At 44.5% G+C, this 17,655-nt stretch overlaps 2 protein-coding genes across 2 annotated transcripts; both read left to right on the top strand.

The window, feature by feature from the left end:
• Positions 1-261: 261 nt before the first annotated feature.
• LOC131259944 (acyl-CoA Delta-9 desaturase) lies at positions 262-2,539 on the top strand. Its single transcript, XM_058261558.1, has 4 exons — positions 262-576; positions 660-790; positions 1,585-2,152; positions 2,227-2,539. The coding sequence occupies exons 1-4, from the start codon at positions 333-335 to the stop codon at positions 2,388-2,390; spliced, it is 1,107 nt and encodes a 368-aa protein (XP_058117541.1). The 5' UTR covers positions 262-332; the 3' UTR covers positions 2,391-2,539.
• A 6,350-nt stretch (positions 2,540-8,889) lies between these two features.
• LOC131262577 (acyl-CoA Delta-9 desaturase) lies at positions 8,890-10,949 on the top strand. The gene is made up of 4 exons (XM_058264622.1): positions 8,890-9,166; positions 9,233-9,363; positions 10,164-10,659; positions 10,738-10,949. Exons 1-4 carry the CDS (start codon positions 8,890-8,892, stop codon positions 10,947-10,949), a joined length of 1,116 nt encoding a protein of 371 aa, XP_058120605.1.
• Positions 10,950-17,655: the final 6,706 nt, after the last annotated feature.

Raw genomic sequence — 17,655 nt, forward strand, 5'->3', positions numbered from 1 at the left:
CTCCACCTTCGTGGATGCCCTGTTTGACAAACTACTGTACACGCTGTGTAGTCTGTAACGTCTCTTCGAGAACCTAGCCTCCCCGATACTGGGTTCGACTTGACATTAGTGTAATGCGTGGCGGTAAACTGATACAACTAAAATCCACATCTTTTCGCACCTGCCCTCCCTTCCCCCACTCCCGTTGCAGGTTATGAGTCAGAGTATCATTAGTGACCTACCCGGTTTCCATTGAGAGGCAGCAGTGACGACGAAGAAAAATGGCACCTAATGTATCGGACACCGCGGTGTCGGATGCCACACCGAGCGGTAGTCCTGCGGACGCAATCAACATGGACACGGCGGTACGTAAGCGCCCAGCGCAGCCGACAGATTTCGCACAGGACCGTCCACCGGCGGCGGCCAACGACCAGAACAATAATGACTGTGATCACGAACGCACGAGGGACGGTGAGCCCTTCCGGGCGCAAATACGGTGGCCCGATTTCATCGCCCAACTGTTCGTACATACCGGCTTCGCCATCGGCCTCTTTCAGCTGGTCACATTCCGGGCGAAGCTGTACACATACCTGTGGAGTAAGTGTCTCCTATCCAGCGACATCAGGGTTTGTTCTGGTGTGTTCTGCTCGCTAACGATTATCTGCCATTTCTGCTTCCAGCACTGGTGCTAGTGTGGGCCTCCGGAATAGGGATAACGGCCGGAGCACACCGGCTTTGGTCACACAAATCGTACAAAGCGCGCTGGCCGCTGAAACTATTACTGATGTTCCTATTTACAATATGCGGACAGGTGAGTCTCAGGCAAGGGTACCAGGGTAAGGCGGGGCAACCGGCAAACAGGAAATCGATAAATAATTTCACCTGAGCAGGAAACAGATTTATGTGTTTCAATGTAAAACAAACACTCGTTTGTATCACGAGCATAATTATGATGGTATTTTTGGTTTGTTTAAAACTCATGTGGATAGAATCCAGCGTAGTATAATATTCGTTTACTGGCAGGAGTGATTACTTAAACCGGAATATAAATAACAATGACTAGTTTTCTATATATTTTCATTAAAAAAGATTATTCATATCTATGACATGATTTGTATTCTATTTAATTAACATACTCTAACGAGAACAAGCGATATTTTACCTATTTTTGTCATTTTCTACACTAAGTTAATCTAAATATTTTATAGAAAAAGAAACGAAGCGACCGAATTCGACCATCCTATCTATCAAACATACATATACCATAATATTCTTTTTTTTTCCTGTGTGCAAGCATATTTCACTTAATGTTAACGAAATTTAAATATATGTGTTATTTTATCAGTAGCTGGTGATCAGTAGCTATTCTTGTTTATTTTTTAAACAATTTCAATTTTTGGTAAAAGAGTAAAAGAGTTTTAAAATCATCCATGTTACAAATGAAACACGTGGTTAAAGCTCATTAAATCGACATACAAATTTGAAAAATTCCGTTATATGTTTTGCGCCTAAATGTAGACAAATTGCATCGCACATTTTGAACTTTGACATCACATTTTGAACACAAACGTTGTCAATCTTTTTCTACTCTTTGACTCAAAAAAGCGTGATGCTTACACGTGGGCCCACGACCATCGGGTACACCACAAGTACTCGGAGACGGATGCCGATCCGCACAACGCGAAGCGCGGGTTCTTCTTCGCACACGTCGGCTGGGTGTTCCTAACGCCCCACCCGGAGGTGGTGGCCAAGCGCAAAATCATCGACATGAGGGACCTGGAGGCCGATCCGATCGTGATGGCACAGCGCCGCTACTACATTCCGCTCTTCGCACTGCTCGTCATCGGCCTGCCAGTGCTGGTGCCGTGGTACTACTGGGGCGAGCAGCTTTCGGTCGCGTTCTGGGTGTGCTTCACGTTCCGCTTCACCACGACGCTCAATATTGCCTTCTTCGTGAACAGCGTGGCGCACATGTTCGGCAACCGGCCGTACGATAAGAGCATTAGCCCGGTCGAGAACCTGTCGGTGGCGATCGCGGCGCTCGGCGAAGGCTGGCACAACTATCACCACGTGTTCCCGTGGGACTACAAGACCAGTGAGCTGGGAAGCTACCTCTTCAACGTAACCACGGGCTTCATTGACTGTTTTGCCCGGCTGGGATGGGCCTACGAACGTAAGTGATCGCTGCTTTGGGGGTTTTATGCAGAGTTTCTTCGATTCACTTGTTTTCCATACCATCTAACGTAGGGAAATCGGTGCCGCCGGAAGTCGTCGCTAGGCGTGCGGCCAAGTGTGGTGACGGCACTCGCTTCCTGACGGACGAGTATGCCCATCAGGATCCTGTTTGGGGCTATGGTGATCAGGACATACCAAAGGAAGATCTGGACGACATCGTGCGGACGCAAAACTGAGGCTCGAAGTTTTGACTCGCAGTCTAGTTCGAACGAGCACGCCTACCAAAGTTGATCGATGGTGTACAACGCTTGTCTCCCGCCTTAATATTAGCAACGTAATGCCTATAACCATGGCCATAACCACAAGCGCCTTACTTAGAACGCTATGGGATCAATTCAATAAATCCACACCAAAATTAACCATGTACGCTCGTTAGGTTTATAATTCAAATACTATTGTCTAGCTTAGCAAAGCTGGAATATTTTTTCCGACCCATCCGCACGTACAGTTCACATGTTCACAGTTCGACAACAACAACAACAATATTATGTAACATTGGTTTATGTAGGTTGTTGACCCCGATTTTCTCGATGATGACAGATCTGCACCGGCCCTACGCTCGTGCCGGTTTATTCGCGAGATGTTTGCGGTACATTCAATGATGAGATGCACTACAATCAATATACACACATACTACAGTCGGGTCATCTGCGAAGTCCCATATCCTTCTGCGGTTTCAGAAATCTAGCTCCATTCATATACTCCTTCGATACTTGATGGAATGTCCAACAAGTGGTTGCACATTTCCAGTGGCTATACGGGAGCCAGGGAGCCGTATCCACTTCAGCTAAACATAGTACTTCTCGCTCACTTTTTGTTAAAACCAAATTTTATACTTATTTTGTTGTGACAGTACAAACATTTTCAAGATTCTATCTTTTTTTTTTACAATCCAGCTACGCCCTCAATAGAAAATTAAATATTCCTGTTTATTTGCACTGAGCTAGCTCGTTCAGGGGGGGTTGCATTTGTTTATTTATTTATTTATTTTCAGAGGGGACGACGGGGGCTAGATAAAGCAGAATAACTTATACTTTTGGCCAATTAAGCACACTGCAAATAATGTTTATCGAAACGTTTGGAATTTTGATCCACTAAGTCCACAAAGGATCAAGTTTTTTTTTATTGAATCTGGGTGGAACGAACAAACTGTTTGGGCTGGACATTAAGCAAACAAACCAAACAAATAACAGACGCTGAATATCACCAGCTGTCCTTGGTGGACGGTGCAATTCATCGTAATACTCGCATGAACACGTTTTGGGGACCTTGTGTCGAATCGGACCAGTCGGGCAAGCAGGAACCTGGTGGGGTCAGTATGTTACAACAGTTGACGGGCAACGGTCGGGTTGACAACACGACAGTCATAACACACACACATACACACACTAGAATAGCCGGGAATGGTAAAGCAACGTGTGTTATCATTCCCGTCGTTTCTTGGGCCAACACAAGGTCGGACAACCAACCCCCTGAATGCAGCATTCACCGGAGAAATGATTTAACTTGGTGCTTTAACCGACGATACACGCTGTTCACTTACTTCTCCCCTGGTATATTCCGTTCCATCCATGCCATATTCAGTTTGCATTGTTGTAGTGAATCCCCACCGATCATGAGCTCGCGTTATTCCCCCTGCCTGGCGGTGATCCATCTCAAATGAGCCCCCAATACCACGCAATACCCAGTGATTCTCATCCGCTTCGATCTGCACCGAGGGCAGATCCGAGTGGATTGTTCTAAACGCCCACTGGCAAAAATCCCGCGTGAGAATAATATTTACATTTAATTGCATAAAAATAACTATTATTGAATAACTAACAGCCGCTAGCCAATTGGAAATGTACTGTCACGACGGCACCTTTTTACTCCACACGTGGAACTTGTTTGCGAATGTTTTGCTTGTTGATTGATTATTCAGAAGCGCACGCTGCACGAAGGGTTAAGCTTAACGGGTCAACTCAAAACATTGGCAGCAATGGAAAGGTTTAAACTGTTTTAAGGCCTTAACTGTCGAACTTTGCTAGCACTGTTTTATTTTAATCCTTTAATAGTCTAAAATGAACATACAGTTTCACTACTTGAATTGTTTAAAAATGTGTTCGATGATTGAATTCTTCTTCTTCTTCTTCTTGGCGTAACGACCCTCTCTTGATCATGCCTACCGGTTAAGGGCTTACAAGACTATTTCCCTTGTGTACGTGGATAAGTCAGTCCTCTCGTACAGAGGAAGGTCTGGTCTCGGTTGGGATTCGAACCTACACCGTCGAGGTGGTAAGCCCCGCCGGCACTCGTAGGCCGATTTGTCTAACCGGCGCTACCAGTCGGCTGTAGCGTACCCGCCAATGATTGATAATTGATTTATATTATGTTTATTTCGTTAAACTTAATCATTACATTTCACATCACATTAACTCTCTTGAGTTCAACAGACCAGTTGTGAGAGTATTTTAATTGTTAAGACATGGCCGCAGAATGATCTTCTTTTATGGTGCAAAACTCCAATATATCAAGCAAAAATCCAAGAAATACTATTTGATAAAATTTTCCAAAATTCTCTGGAATGTTGTTAATCATCAAAACAACATGAAAAAGATAAGTATAATAAAATCGAAATCATTTAATGTGCAACAATGCCAAACTGAAGCGCACCAAATGAATATATTTTATGTCCATTGTAGTAGGAAACCTTAATGTTTTTGAAAATTATTTTTGATAAGAAGTTTCTATTCCAATTAGCAAAATATTACTTTTTACTTAGCAAGTTTAACTTTGATTGAAATATTCTACTTCCTTTTTATTTGTAAAAAACACTACTTTCGAATAAAGTGCAAATTTAAAGCTCGATCCCGTTCATACAACTTCCAAGGCGAAAGCACCAGAAAGCTTCCAGAAGGACGACGCGCTCTTCAATTCTTTGCGCGATTCTTTTCCTCGCCCCACTTAGCGTAAGGACAACCACCCGTTTTCGCCAGCCCTTCTGCGATATCCACCTCAATCTCCCACCCCGCCAGAACTAGACCTTTCCACACCGGACGCGTTGGGCTAGTGTGTGCGATCGTATGCGATCGCGTCCAGTTCCGACCGGCCATCGAAATAATTCGACGATCGCAGCACCTCCCGCGGTTAATCGTCAACGAGCACTCGAGCCGCACGGAAGGGAAGCTCTGTCTCTGCGAGTGCGCGCGCATCTACGACACCTAGCTAGTTTTAAAAGCGGTTACGTTCTTCCATCTGTGCTTTTCCGCTCGCACATCGGTACGAGCGTGGAACCGAAGCTTCCAGCAGCCGATAGTATCCGGGCGGCCACCGCGGATGGAATTCGTGGAATATCATTTCGTAATAGTCATCTGTCTCTGATCCGGCGCGTTCCTCGCGAAGAAACGCCATCGCCGACAGACAGAGCAGCAACAGCAGCAGCAGCACTAACAACGGCTTCGGCAGCGTGGAACTAATAGTGAGTTTGAAGACAATCCACCAGAAGAGTCAGGGATACGGCACGAGCGATAAGATTGTGCGGCTCGTGGTCTGTGTGCCATGTGAGTGATCAGTTCGTTCCGGGTCTTCTTAAAGCCTTTCCTTGTTCTCCAGTGAAATGATGTGTAGAGAAAAGAAGAAAAGGGATCAACAAAAAAAAACCGGGATTGAAACATGGGCGGCAGTTTCCACTTTGGCGGCCACGGGAAGATAAACCCCGAGAACCCCGAGCAATAAGCTTGACACCGCTTTCCTTTGGTAGGCAGATTGTCGCGTAATATTTGTAGTTCGAGTTCACACGTAAACGTGAATTTTGGAACTTGCCCACATTTGATAATCTCACCGTTTACTCGAAGCACGTTGCGACAGTCGAGAGGCCCGTTGTCCTTCTACCTCAAGGGAGACGGTGCGGTTTTTTGTTTTAACGAAAATTACGACTACAAAAAAAAACAAACAAAACCCACCTCCAAACCCCTAAAGCGTCCTACCAACACACGGAAATACAATCCATTTATCTTATCGCACGTGGGTTAGCTATTTCACCGAAGACGAAGAGAATATATTTTCTCGCCACGACGGGTGCGCACGCTTCCTAAAATAAAATGTTTAACTAGGTGTCTTGGTGTATCAAGGTGGGCAAGAAATTTCCTTTTTTATTTAAATTAAGTGCAAGGACAATACGAGAGTAGTTAAACGTTTATTTGCTTCATGTGTCTGCATCCTGGGACAATTAAAATGAAGTAGTGCTTTCGAGGTCGTTTTCAAAATGGACGTACTTAACAACGGACCAAAGAATCCCCGCCGTGTGGTAAGCAGTTAAATGAATAGTTCGTTTTAATAGGTTCCCAGAGTGGGTGTCCCAAAGCCGGCGACTCTAATGAGTGCTAAGCAAAACGATGCCAAATCTTAGGCCATGGCTAATTAATTGGCGCGCTGAAACTTCATAATCTTTCACTATCCATTTGTACGTTGCGTAAACGGTCGCACCACTAGACTATCATTTTCATCATGGCTAGGGAAGGTCGGGAAAATAGTTAAAAATTCACAGCCCACTGCGCAATGCCTGCCAGAGCTGCTCCATGACTGGCGCAAACGCAGGGAAAGGTCAATTAAGCACGTGTAGTTAGACTTCGGTTTCAATTGAACGACCTTACCTGCGGCCTACAAACTTCGGGGAGAAACGATATCGAAGTACACTGGGGAAGGCATGAAATTTCCCACCCAGTCCAGCCTAACCCTGAACGTCTGTGAAGCCGTTGTAAGCGAACGTTTACGACTCCGGTACGAAATTTTAACTTGTTTGTCTTCTATTCTAGAACTCGGTCTAGCGGAAACCGGTCAACATCATCACGCGCGTCACCGAGTGGGACCATTTACTGTAGTGTTGTAACTCGGGCGACCAAATTATGCGAAACAAAAAAAAACGCCAAGCATGTCAACGCACGCGGTCACATTCGTTACGTTCGTTCGGAAAAGAAACCCGACAAACCGGTACCGAGCGCGCGTTTGGTTCCCGGTCCCGAAAGAACGAGGATAGGAGGCTACCAGGCAACACGTGGTTTATAGCATCCGTTCCGTTCAGCTGCCCCACCCGATCAAACACCTACCCCGAAAAGGCTCACCTTGACCATTGTTTGCGTATGGGGTGCCAAGCCGATGGATGCGTGAAAATGGCGGGCGGCAAATCGATCCATATGCGTATTTTTTCTATTCGCATACTTTAAATGTTTAATGTGTATATTTTGGGTTTTTTTTTGTTTAATTATAATACGCAATCCTCCGCTCCGGACGCCCACCGTGCGATGATGCGCTCCAATGGCGGCAGCTGATATCGTTAAAATAATCGGCCGTATGGAGGTTTATTTTACATTCGATTAACCTTTCGGCCACCCGCGTGCCATTGAAAACCACACCGAAGCACTTTCGTTGCTCCTAATGGCCGAACCGGTGCGGTCTGCCATTTCCTTCCTGTGGATAAGTGCGCTTTTCGGTGCATATTAAGCCGGCGGGTTGGGTTGACCTTTGCTTCCCTCCTTGGCCCTCTTTGCCACTGCCGGGAAGGACAGTGGACTTTGGAGCAGAAGAAAGACGTTGACGAGGAATGGAAATTAAAATTGTAAAAGTGGTGTAAATATTCTGTGTCACCGCACGAACGGCTGCGTTTTTTTTTTGGTGAACGTCAAGGTGCGCGAAGAGTGAATTTCCATGTTTGAAATCAACTGTCACATAGGTGCTTCTGGACAGACCATAGCTAGTTTTTTTTTTAGCTATTTTAATAATAACTACATTACAAGAAAATTGTAAATAACTAATCAGTGGAAACGCTAGCAACAGTAGAATAGATATTTGAAAATATACTGCTACGTCAAGAAATAATCTAAATATTTTGAAAGCAACTTTGCCTTTGAAGTATGTTGAATGCAACTTTGTCCTTTATCTTCCTCCTTGGATACTGGAGTCCGTTTGATGAACAAAACACGGTTAATTTTCGGAAACCGTGTTTCAAGTTTTTAGTAGGTAAACATCTTCTAAAAGACATAAAGTGAACACTAAGTTTCTACGTTGAATCCTCCAACATGAGTCTGTGTTAAAGCCTTCCAGGAAACCAAACTTTAATTACAACCACTTCACAGTGCACACCTTGTGCTTATTGGCATGGCTTGTGGAGGTTTTTCCCCGCGATATTGAACCCATGTTTCTCCCGCCGCGAGGATGCTAAAGTGAAAGGATATACTGCGATACTGCCCAACGTTGCACAAGAAGTAACTTGCGTTAATAACATCCATGACCTTCCAGAAACCCAAGTACAGCCAGTGGCCTTGCCGTTGGTCTTCGAACCATTACATCTCACTGCGCAGTCGCAATTTAAGCCGCTTTCTGGTTGTAAACCACCGGTACCGAACGGAGTGGATCAGTTCGGCAGCGATCGCTGAGTGGACGAGGTTGTGATAAAATTTACTTTTTACAATCGTCTTTCAACGGTAACCGGTTGTGCACTAAGACCTTCCGTTTATTCCCTTGACTTGCTCCGTTCCCGACGTGAACAAAATGGGCAGACTACAAACATCGTTATGTTTAAAGAAACTTTCGTTAACCTTTTATCTATCATTTAATTTACAGCATAATAGGACGTTTTTCATGTTTTCATATAATTGCTTTTACAGCATAATAGGACGAATCAAACGCGGTGCTAGGAAAATGGCCGATCACAATGAAAATTTCGCACCAAGTGCAACACCAAAGGGGGCCGCCACCACGGAACCGATCGAACGCAAAGGGCAGCAAGGAGAGGATGGCAAAAGCACGGCCGCTACAGACAATCAAACTCCACAGTCCACCGACGGTAGCTCCTCGAGAGACAACAAGCGGGAGGCCAGCTGGCCTTCGGTCCTGTTCTACATCCACCTGAACCTGCTCGGAGTGTACGGCATTTTCGTTTTATTTTCACACACATCGGCGATAACGTTTGTCTTCAGTGAGTACGCGACCCGTGTCGGGTGACCTACAACTCCTTTTCAAATGTACGCCTTCGTCCCGACAGCCTCCTTGCTCACGCTGTGCGGTATCTTGGGCGTTACGGCCGGGGCCCACCGTCTATGGGCCCATAGGACATACCAGGCCACCCCGTTACTGCGCTTCATACTGATGATCTTCCAAACGCTTGGCGGACAGGTATGTATCTCTATGAATGCACGAACCGGTTTTGGTGGGAATGAAACGGTTGACTTGAAGGTGACCAAAGCTTCGAACGTGCTGAAAGCTTCAGTTATAGGCGAGCTTTTTTTGTAAATGTTCAAAGGTTTTTTCATCTTTTGTTTTAAAAACCACAGAAATCCATGAAATAGGTTAATTAAAAAAGTGGTCAGTTGGGTTGAAAATGTAGTAATTTTCAGAGATAAAATTTATTTGATTCCATCCAACGTACTACACTAATGTATGCTATTTGGAAATTCGTAGGCTGTAAGAACGTTATATTTCTTGTGAGATAAAGGGGCTTACAAAGGTTAATTCTGTTTTCCAACAAATGGATTCTTTGTTTGTTGAGATTTATAAATTTTGAGGAAGGTTATTTATGTTTCCAAAAAAATTATTCATTGCACGGAAACTGGCTAACACTCGTACAAATGAAGATTTTTCTTATGGTGTTGGTGCCGTTAGGTCGACAATCGTCAAATCTTTGCTTAATGTGACTAAACGATAAAACTGAAGATTCTTTACAGTGGATTCTGCGATTCCATTTGCTCGAATATCTTGAAAAAATAATAGTTTAAGGGTTCTTTGACTCATCAGTTTGATCCCCATCATCCTCAAGGTCTTTAAATACCGGTGCTATCTTTAGAAGCAAATTGGGACGTATTATTAGAGATGCACGCGTATAATAGAAATACCAGATCCTGTAAACTTTTGTGAGAAATAGTACGTTCTAACATGAATGATTTAAGTGACTATGATTTTCCAACATTCTCTTGCAGGGTTCCATTTACGACTGGGTACGCTTGCATCGGCTGCATCATACACATTTCCGCTCCGCCGATGACCCCTACTACAGCGACAAGGACTTCCTGCACGCGCAAGTCTTCGCCAACATCCGCAAGCTAAGCGCACGCCAGGAGAAGCTGCTGCAGACGGTCGACATGAGCGACCTGGAAGCCGACCGGATCGTGATGTTCCAGAAGCGCTTCTACTGGTTGCTGTACGTGGTGCTTTTCGTGCTGCTGCCGATCAACGCCCCACTCGAGTACTGGGGTGACACGGTGCAGGCGGCCATTTTCGTCGCTTTCTCCCTGCGCTACCTTATCGTGCTACACGTGTCGTGGCTGGTGAACTCGGCCCACTTCATCTGGGGTCTTGACAAGAACCACAAGCAGTCGGACTCGAACATGGTGTTCCTGGTGACCAAGAGCTACTGGCCGCAGTATCACTACCTGCTGCCGTTCGACTACCAGAGCGGCGAATTCGGCAACTACGGTGAGTTCGCAGCTATAAACGCCTCCGAGCAGGTTTGGCACCGGCACGCTAACTACTCTGATCCCACCCGCATTTCAGGATCCGGCTGTACCACCGCGTTCATCCGCATCTTCGCCGCAACCGGGCAGGCATCGAAGCTGCAAACCATGACCACGGAGGCCGTCAAGCGAGGCCTGACGATGGCGGTAGACAGTGGCAAGCCGATCGTCGACTGTCTTAAGCAGGCCGGCGCCGAAGACATGTGTAACCTGCAGCGGGAGCACTATCTTCAGAACGAAAGACTACACTAGCACGGTCCGACTACGTCCGCGTTCCATAATTTATTCTCCACTCTCACCCACTGCGCCCACGATCCACCTCCATCAGCCAGTATGGGAAGCGAAACAAGAAAAAAAACGAGCGAATAGGCGTCCGCAGGACTCACATTGTTGGTCGTATCTAGGTCAGTTAAGTTGCATTTCTACTTTTCTCTTATCCGATAGACGAGATGCTGTGCAACTGGCGGAAGATAGCCAAATTTGGGGAAATGTTATTTAAATAAACACACAAAAAACAACGTTCAACGGGATTGCTTCATCAAACAACATTTATTTGCACTCAATGTGTCGTTCTCGGTGAAAGGGAACCGATTTGCATGCTATGGTAAGTAAAAGTGGCAGAAAAAAGTTTGATAACTTGACAGGTCGCGATTATGATAACTCCTGTTACAGGTTTCGAGAAAGATCCTATAACAGGTTTCGAGAAAGATAGTTTAACTTTTGATAAATTTATCGTGCATGTCGAAACACAAATATTTTTCGCTTTAAATTTGAAATTAAAAAAATGACGCAGGGTTTTTTTCAACATAGTCCTGTGCTCTGTTGTAAAGCCAGGAGCCCTATTTATGTCCAGATTGCATTAAACCGAGTTTAAGCTGAATGCTTGTAATTGGTAAATTGAGAGATTAATTTAACGGTAAAATGTTGCATTGATAAATAAAAACTTAGCAACACTTAGCGATGAAAAACTAGATATCTAATTTTTCGGGTTCTAATATGAGGGTTTAAATTTTTAATTTGCATGAAAACTCTTTTGAGATAACTATTGAACAAAATATCTATTGTCTATGCTAATCCTGTGAAAACAGCAAAAGAAAGTAATGGTAATTTGAATACTTCAATTATGGCCTCTTCCAATTGTAAAATACTTGACGTGGATTGATATTACATTGATGCACGAATTATGAAGCCCAAAAGCGATTAACAATATATTGTCAATATATTATTATAATAATCATGGTATGAACAGTATCGTTCCTAGCCCATTATTTGCTGTTTCAGTAGCTGTTTTAATTTCTTCCTGTAAAACACGACGAGCTCCAAACCCAAAACAAGTACAGCGACTACAAAACCACCTGTTAGCAAGTAAAAATGAAGCTCAATGTGGCTTATGGTGATGGCGTGAATTTGCTTATTTCTTCCACAACTCTTCAAGCGTGGAACCATTTCGGTTCCGAGGCGTTTCGCGATTCCGCTTGATTTACAGCGAAGAATCCTAGTTGAGGAGGGAGCCTAACTTACTCAGTTGCATTTTTATAACATGCAGAAACCCAAAAACTTACGCATAGTTTATCATCTTTCTGTAGGCGTACAATGATTGCATTTCAAAGGCAAAATTTTGCATGATTGTGTCCAGTTGTAGCTCCGTGATCTGCCAAATGAAGGTGTGGATAGTATATAAAAGGAGAAATCATTTATGTCACCGTTCATGTACCTGACAAAGCAGATCTGTTGTTGATATCAAAACTTACCAGACACGATTCATTTTGCGGGCGATTATTCAGCGCCTTACGCATAATGCCCGAAGTACTGATCAATCCATAATTTGACTGCAGCACACGCCTAATTCCTTCCTCATACGAATCAGCGTACAGAGTTTTATCTTCTTCCGTCTGTAGTATCACCTTTTCTATTGGAGTATTCAAATACCTCTGCAAATGAAAATCAAAACATAATAACTATGAATATTATTATAATCAGAGGCGGATCAATCTATTTCGAGGCCCCAAGCGGTTGAGTTGATTGTGGACCAGACATTTCCATGAGCCTAAATATGTCTATACCAAAGGCCACATTTGAACTTATTTGTTACATAAGAGCTTGTAATCCATTATACATGTTTGCAGTATTGTCATACAGTTAATGTTTATGTTTACCAATAGGAATAAACTCTTGAAAAAATTAAAAGTATTCTGTTGCTTTTGTCATCTCGGATACATATTTTGTAACTAATGTTAATTGATTTACATGAGGGGTATCAGGAGAAGAATTTAAAATAATGCTATAGTTTGGAGCCGTCCTGGTATTTTCCGATCGGATTATGTTTTCAATTATTTCTATAATTCATATACAATATGATAAGATAGGTAATTAACATTTCCTTATACAGCATTTGCATGTTGTTTTATATGTACCTTTAAAAATTCATCATATTCATCTAAACAATCTAAACAAGTAAAAACAAATTCCATAACTATCCGTATCTTGCTGTTCATTACGGCCTCGAAATCTTATACTGAGTCGAGATAATAGTTTTTTATTGGAAACTGTTTTTTTTACTTTTCTCCTACAGTTTCATTATTTTCTTCTTCTTTTAATGTATTCAAATCAATTACTTTGATAATAGAGGATATTTTATATAAATTCCAAATAACTACCATTGTTCTTTTTCTATTTTCATGGTCGAAGAATACATTTGAAATCGCATTCCAATTATGTAATCTGATAAATTTGCTCTGCAATGAGAAAAACAATTTTCAATACACAATTTTGCAAGGGAATCGCAGACACCTCAAACGGAAAGATTAGACTGAAACAAGTCAAAAGAAAACACATTCTACCAAGGCTTCAAAGGTGAAAATTCACAATGATAAAGTAATGTAAATGGGGTCCGCGACAGCCGAGCGGTAGCGCCGGTTAGAAAAATCGGCCCATGAGCGCCGGGGCTCACCACCTCGACGGCGTGGGTTCGAATCCCAACCGTGACCGGACCCTCCCCTGTACGAGAGGACTGACTATCCACGTACAACAGGGAAACAAGTCTCGTAAGCCCTTAACGGGCAGGCATGACCAAGAGGTCGTTACGCCAAGAAGAAGAAGAAAGTAATGTAAAATCTAACTAGAAAAAAAAGTTTGGTCTCGCTCGCTGCCCATATACAAAAGTGAAAACTATAACTGAGTAATGTGTATATGTAAGTGAGAAGTAATATCGCTGATTTCTTATGATTTCAGCCCGGGCCCCTTAAGATTGGGCATCCCCGGTAACGCTCAGTCCGCTCATAGGAAGATCCGCCTATGATTTTAATAAAATATAGCAATTTTTGGGAATACCAATTCCACTCACAAGATAAACGGCTGGCCTAGAAATTTGATAGACCGTGAACCAAGCATGGCATGAAATGTGCCCACAGTAACGTTTAGACTTTTGTAAACACTCGGCTAGGATTTATCTATTAAACTAATCAACAAACGATACCATCAACTTCCTTCAAGCTTGAGTGCGCCTTGTGCCAGCGAATTAAAGCAAATGAATGTTGTTGTTGAATATTATTTCCTCTTGTTTTTGTTTTATATACCATCTTCACACATTTGCTTTCAAAACTGATTTGGTCCATAATGATCTTTACCTTTGCTAAACAAAAATTCATTCAGGTCCATTGATTGGTTAGAAAGTTTCTATTAGACACTACATAATGTTAGCTTTTATTTTGTTTCATAAAAAAAGAGTAATCATACAGAACAACATAATACAGTATAACATAATAACATATAAAAGTCGTATCAAGCTTGGAAAAATTTAATTTTGATTGATTTGAAATTTGATTTGTCGAAGCTCTGCTGTTTATTTCCAATATATTTCCGATATCTTTAACTTTTTGGTGCTAAAATAACAAAAACAAAGTACTACGATCGTGTTTGAGATGCTCGTGGCCGATAAAAAACATAATACTCTTGCGCTCGCTCATCGCTTGCGGTTGAAAATATAAACTAACATGCTAATGGAACAATACAAACAGTAACTATCCTTTTGAGAGGCTTTGCAGTGCTAATAAAAAACGCCCTTCGGCCAGAATTGGCGGTTTAATGGCGCGATAACATTCGATCGTTCCACAATGCCATAAAGAAGTAAAAAAAAAAACAAACGGTAGAAGGACTTACCACGGTCGGGGTCAAATATCTTGAAGCATTTCCAACGAAACCGATCCTGTATTCCTTCGTTTCCAGCAAATCGTCCAGATAGTCGAGCGCTTCCACGTCCACCGACAGCTGGGAGGTGATGCGCGACAGGTACGTGCAGTACATGATCGACGAGAAGAGCAGCGCCACTAGGGTGAGCACCATCGTTGACAGGGAGTTGGGCCGCACGAGGCTGCCCTGCTGCGCCGTTACGCCTATGAACCATATCAGGCAGTCGGCAAGCGTGAGCTTGGCAGTGCCGGTGGCTTTCTGGAGGTTAAAGGCTACCAGCAGTGACAGGCAGAACAGCATGCCGATTAAACTTATAGGCAGCAGCACCACTAGCAGTATTTTGGATGACCGTTCATCATAGCCAATGTCATGGTAGCGGATGTACAAACTAAGGCTGGGTGAAGAGAATCAGCGTATTTCAGAGGATCATGAAATACCGAGTATCCAGTTTACACTCACTGGTCGTGGAATACCGGCATTGAGTAGGAAAACTCGTGTCGTATTTTGCCCCTAAGGTTGTACGTTGACACCGGTCGAAAGAAAAAATTGGCATGGTTGAAATCCTTTGCACGTTCCTGTATATTCGTACGAAATATAGCAATCCTGAAACGGAAATTGCGTTAAACCAAACGATATATAGAATTCAATCAATCATAGCTTACCTGGCGTTGCGAAAAAGTGGTAAAGTATCGGCAATGAAAGTGCGGTTTATGAGGCGTTTCTGGCCCGAGAACACCCTGATCGGAATCCTCACCAGATGGAAAAAGTCATTCCGCAGTTCGGCCACAAGCGGTCGATCGAGTACCATCCGTCCGGTGTCATCAATCGCTGCGGAACCGTCGGATGTCCGCGTGTCCACGCCCGGCAGCGCAGGTGATAGTGGAAAATTGTGGAAGATTATATGAATGCTCACGTGCACTACTCACTATCATCGAGGGCCACTTATCGATCGAGAACGATCTCACTGGCGGAGGGATGACGTCGGGCACCGTTCGCCTGAGTGCAATCGATCGATCATGGTTTAGACTTTTGCCTGCACTGCACTGCCACTTTCTAGCCAAGGTATTTTCTTACTCCTACCAAACACGGCACACAGCCATCTGCTGCTGCGTCACACTTGACGATCCGCACGGCACGTCGAACAGCAAACACTCCGTCTACGAGAGCCAAGTGGCGCTCGGTAGAGGTCATCCAGCTCAAACAAAATGATGTCGCCGCACCCGGGCGCGAACTCAGGGTAGGACATCCCGCGCACGGCCCTTGCGCAAGTCGGTGGGGTTGTTTTGTGCTTCTCTTCATTTTTCATTGCCTACCTTTTGTGGGACACCTCCATCAATTGACGGAGAAGACACCGTACGGCAACTCCCAGGCACAATCCTGTCCCGTCGACAATGTGCCGCGTTATGATCGGCGTATCCCAACGAAAGTTTTACGACCACGCTGGCCTTAGATTCGTCCACCTCGGGCGTGCTTCACCGCCATAGCGTTTCCTTCGTTCACGTTGCGCCTCCCAGTACGCGCCAGCACGGTCATTACCCGGCCGCCGCCATATCACAAATCTACCTGATTGCGTAATCGGTCAAATACCTACCCCCTGGGAAGGTGCCGTACTCTATCTATTCATCGCCATACACTGGGCAAGGCTTTACACCCGGGGGCCTGGAGTTCACCAGGTCGAAAGTGGGCTACGTGCCCTCAGACAAATCAAAAGCGCGTAGTCTAAGTACGTCGAGAAATGTGGAAGATTTAACCGTACATTACGACCGCGGACCGCGGAGGTGTACCTATGTGACGAACTGTAAGCGTTACGTCAACCAGGCGCGCTCGGTACATCTAATGAGATGCTTACTACCGAACGGTTAGACCTGAATTGGGAACACCGTGGTGGCTGGAGGCCGCAATGGCGAAACCCGTTTAAAACTGTAAAAACAATCCTTTCGGTTTATTGTCCATAAACATACTTTTTGTTCCTCTCCCAGCCATCCCAAGGAATGGGCGAAAGTGAAACTTCACCTAATATCTTTTTAGATAGCTGCCCTCCAAATCATAATACGTATTGCCAAACAAAACGGTTCACCTAGATTGCATGTAAGATTCTTCCCTCTCTTTCTTGCTTGTTATTCATTTCGTCTACCAAACAACTCCGTCCTTTGCGCGTCCACAGCACGGAACTACGCCATTGGAAGCGCAATCAATCGATCAGTCGGCTCGATCAGTTTCCCATTACAAACGTCCACCGGCTCACCTTCATGCTAGTTAGCCGTGCGTATACCAATTCCTCTGCTTGATTTGACACGCAATAATGCTGTGTCTCAGATCGCGGCGATCTGTTGGTTTTTTGAGGGCGTGGAGTTTTACATTTTCATTTCAACCCCTTTTCCCGCCCATCCAATTAGAAACCGATTTGCGGTCCGAACCGTCGTCCACCTACCGAGTAGCTCCACCGAAACGTCGATCGTTTTCGTGCGTGTCTGCAGGCGGTAGAGCTGCTGCACGCTGTGATCACCACTGACGCCAGCCGGCCAAGACACGTTCCGATGGTGATCCACCGGAGAAGTCAGCTCGACCAGCGTGCGACCGGCCACTTCCGGGTGGATCGTTTGCATGCGTCGCACGGTCCGATCCGTGGGTAGAACTTTCGGGCCAAGGTGAACCGACCCATCGCCGAAAGGATCCATTGCCGGACGGTATGTCACGCAGTAGACGTTCGAGTCGGCTCGCAGCGGAAGGTTTCGAAGGGCGGCTTTAACGGTCGCGTCGTGCTCGGGGC

Source organism: Anopheles coustani, chromosome 3 (genome assembly GCF_943734705.1).
Source record: "Anopheles coustani chromosome 3, idAnoCousDA_361_x.2, whole genome shotgun sequence".
NCBI classification, from domain to species: domain Eukaryota; kingdom Metazoa; phylum Arthropoda; class Insecta; order Diptera; family Culicidae; genus Anopheles; species Anopheles coustani.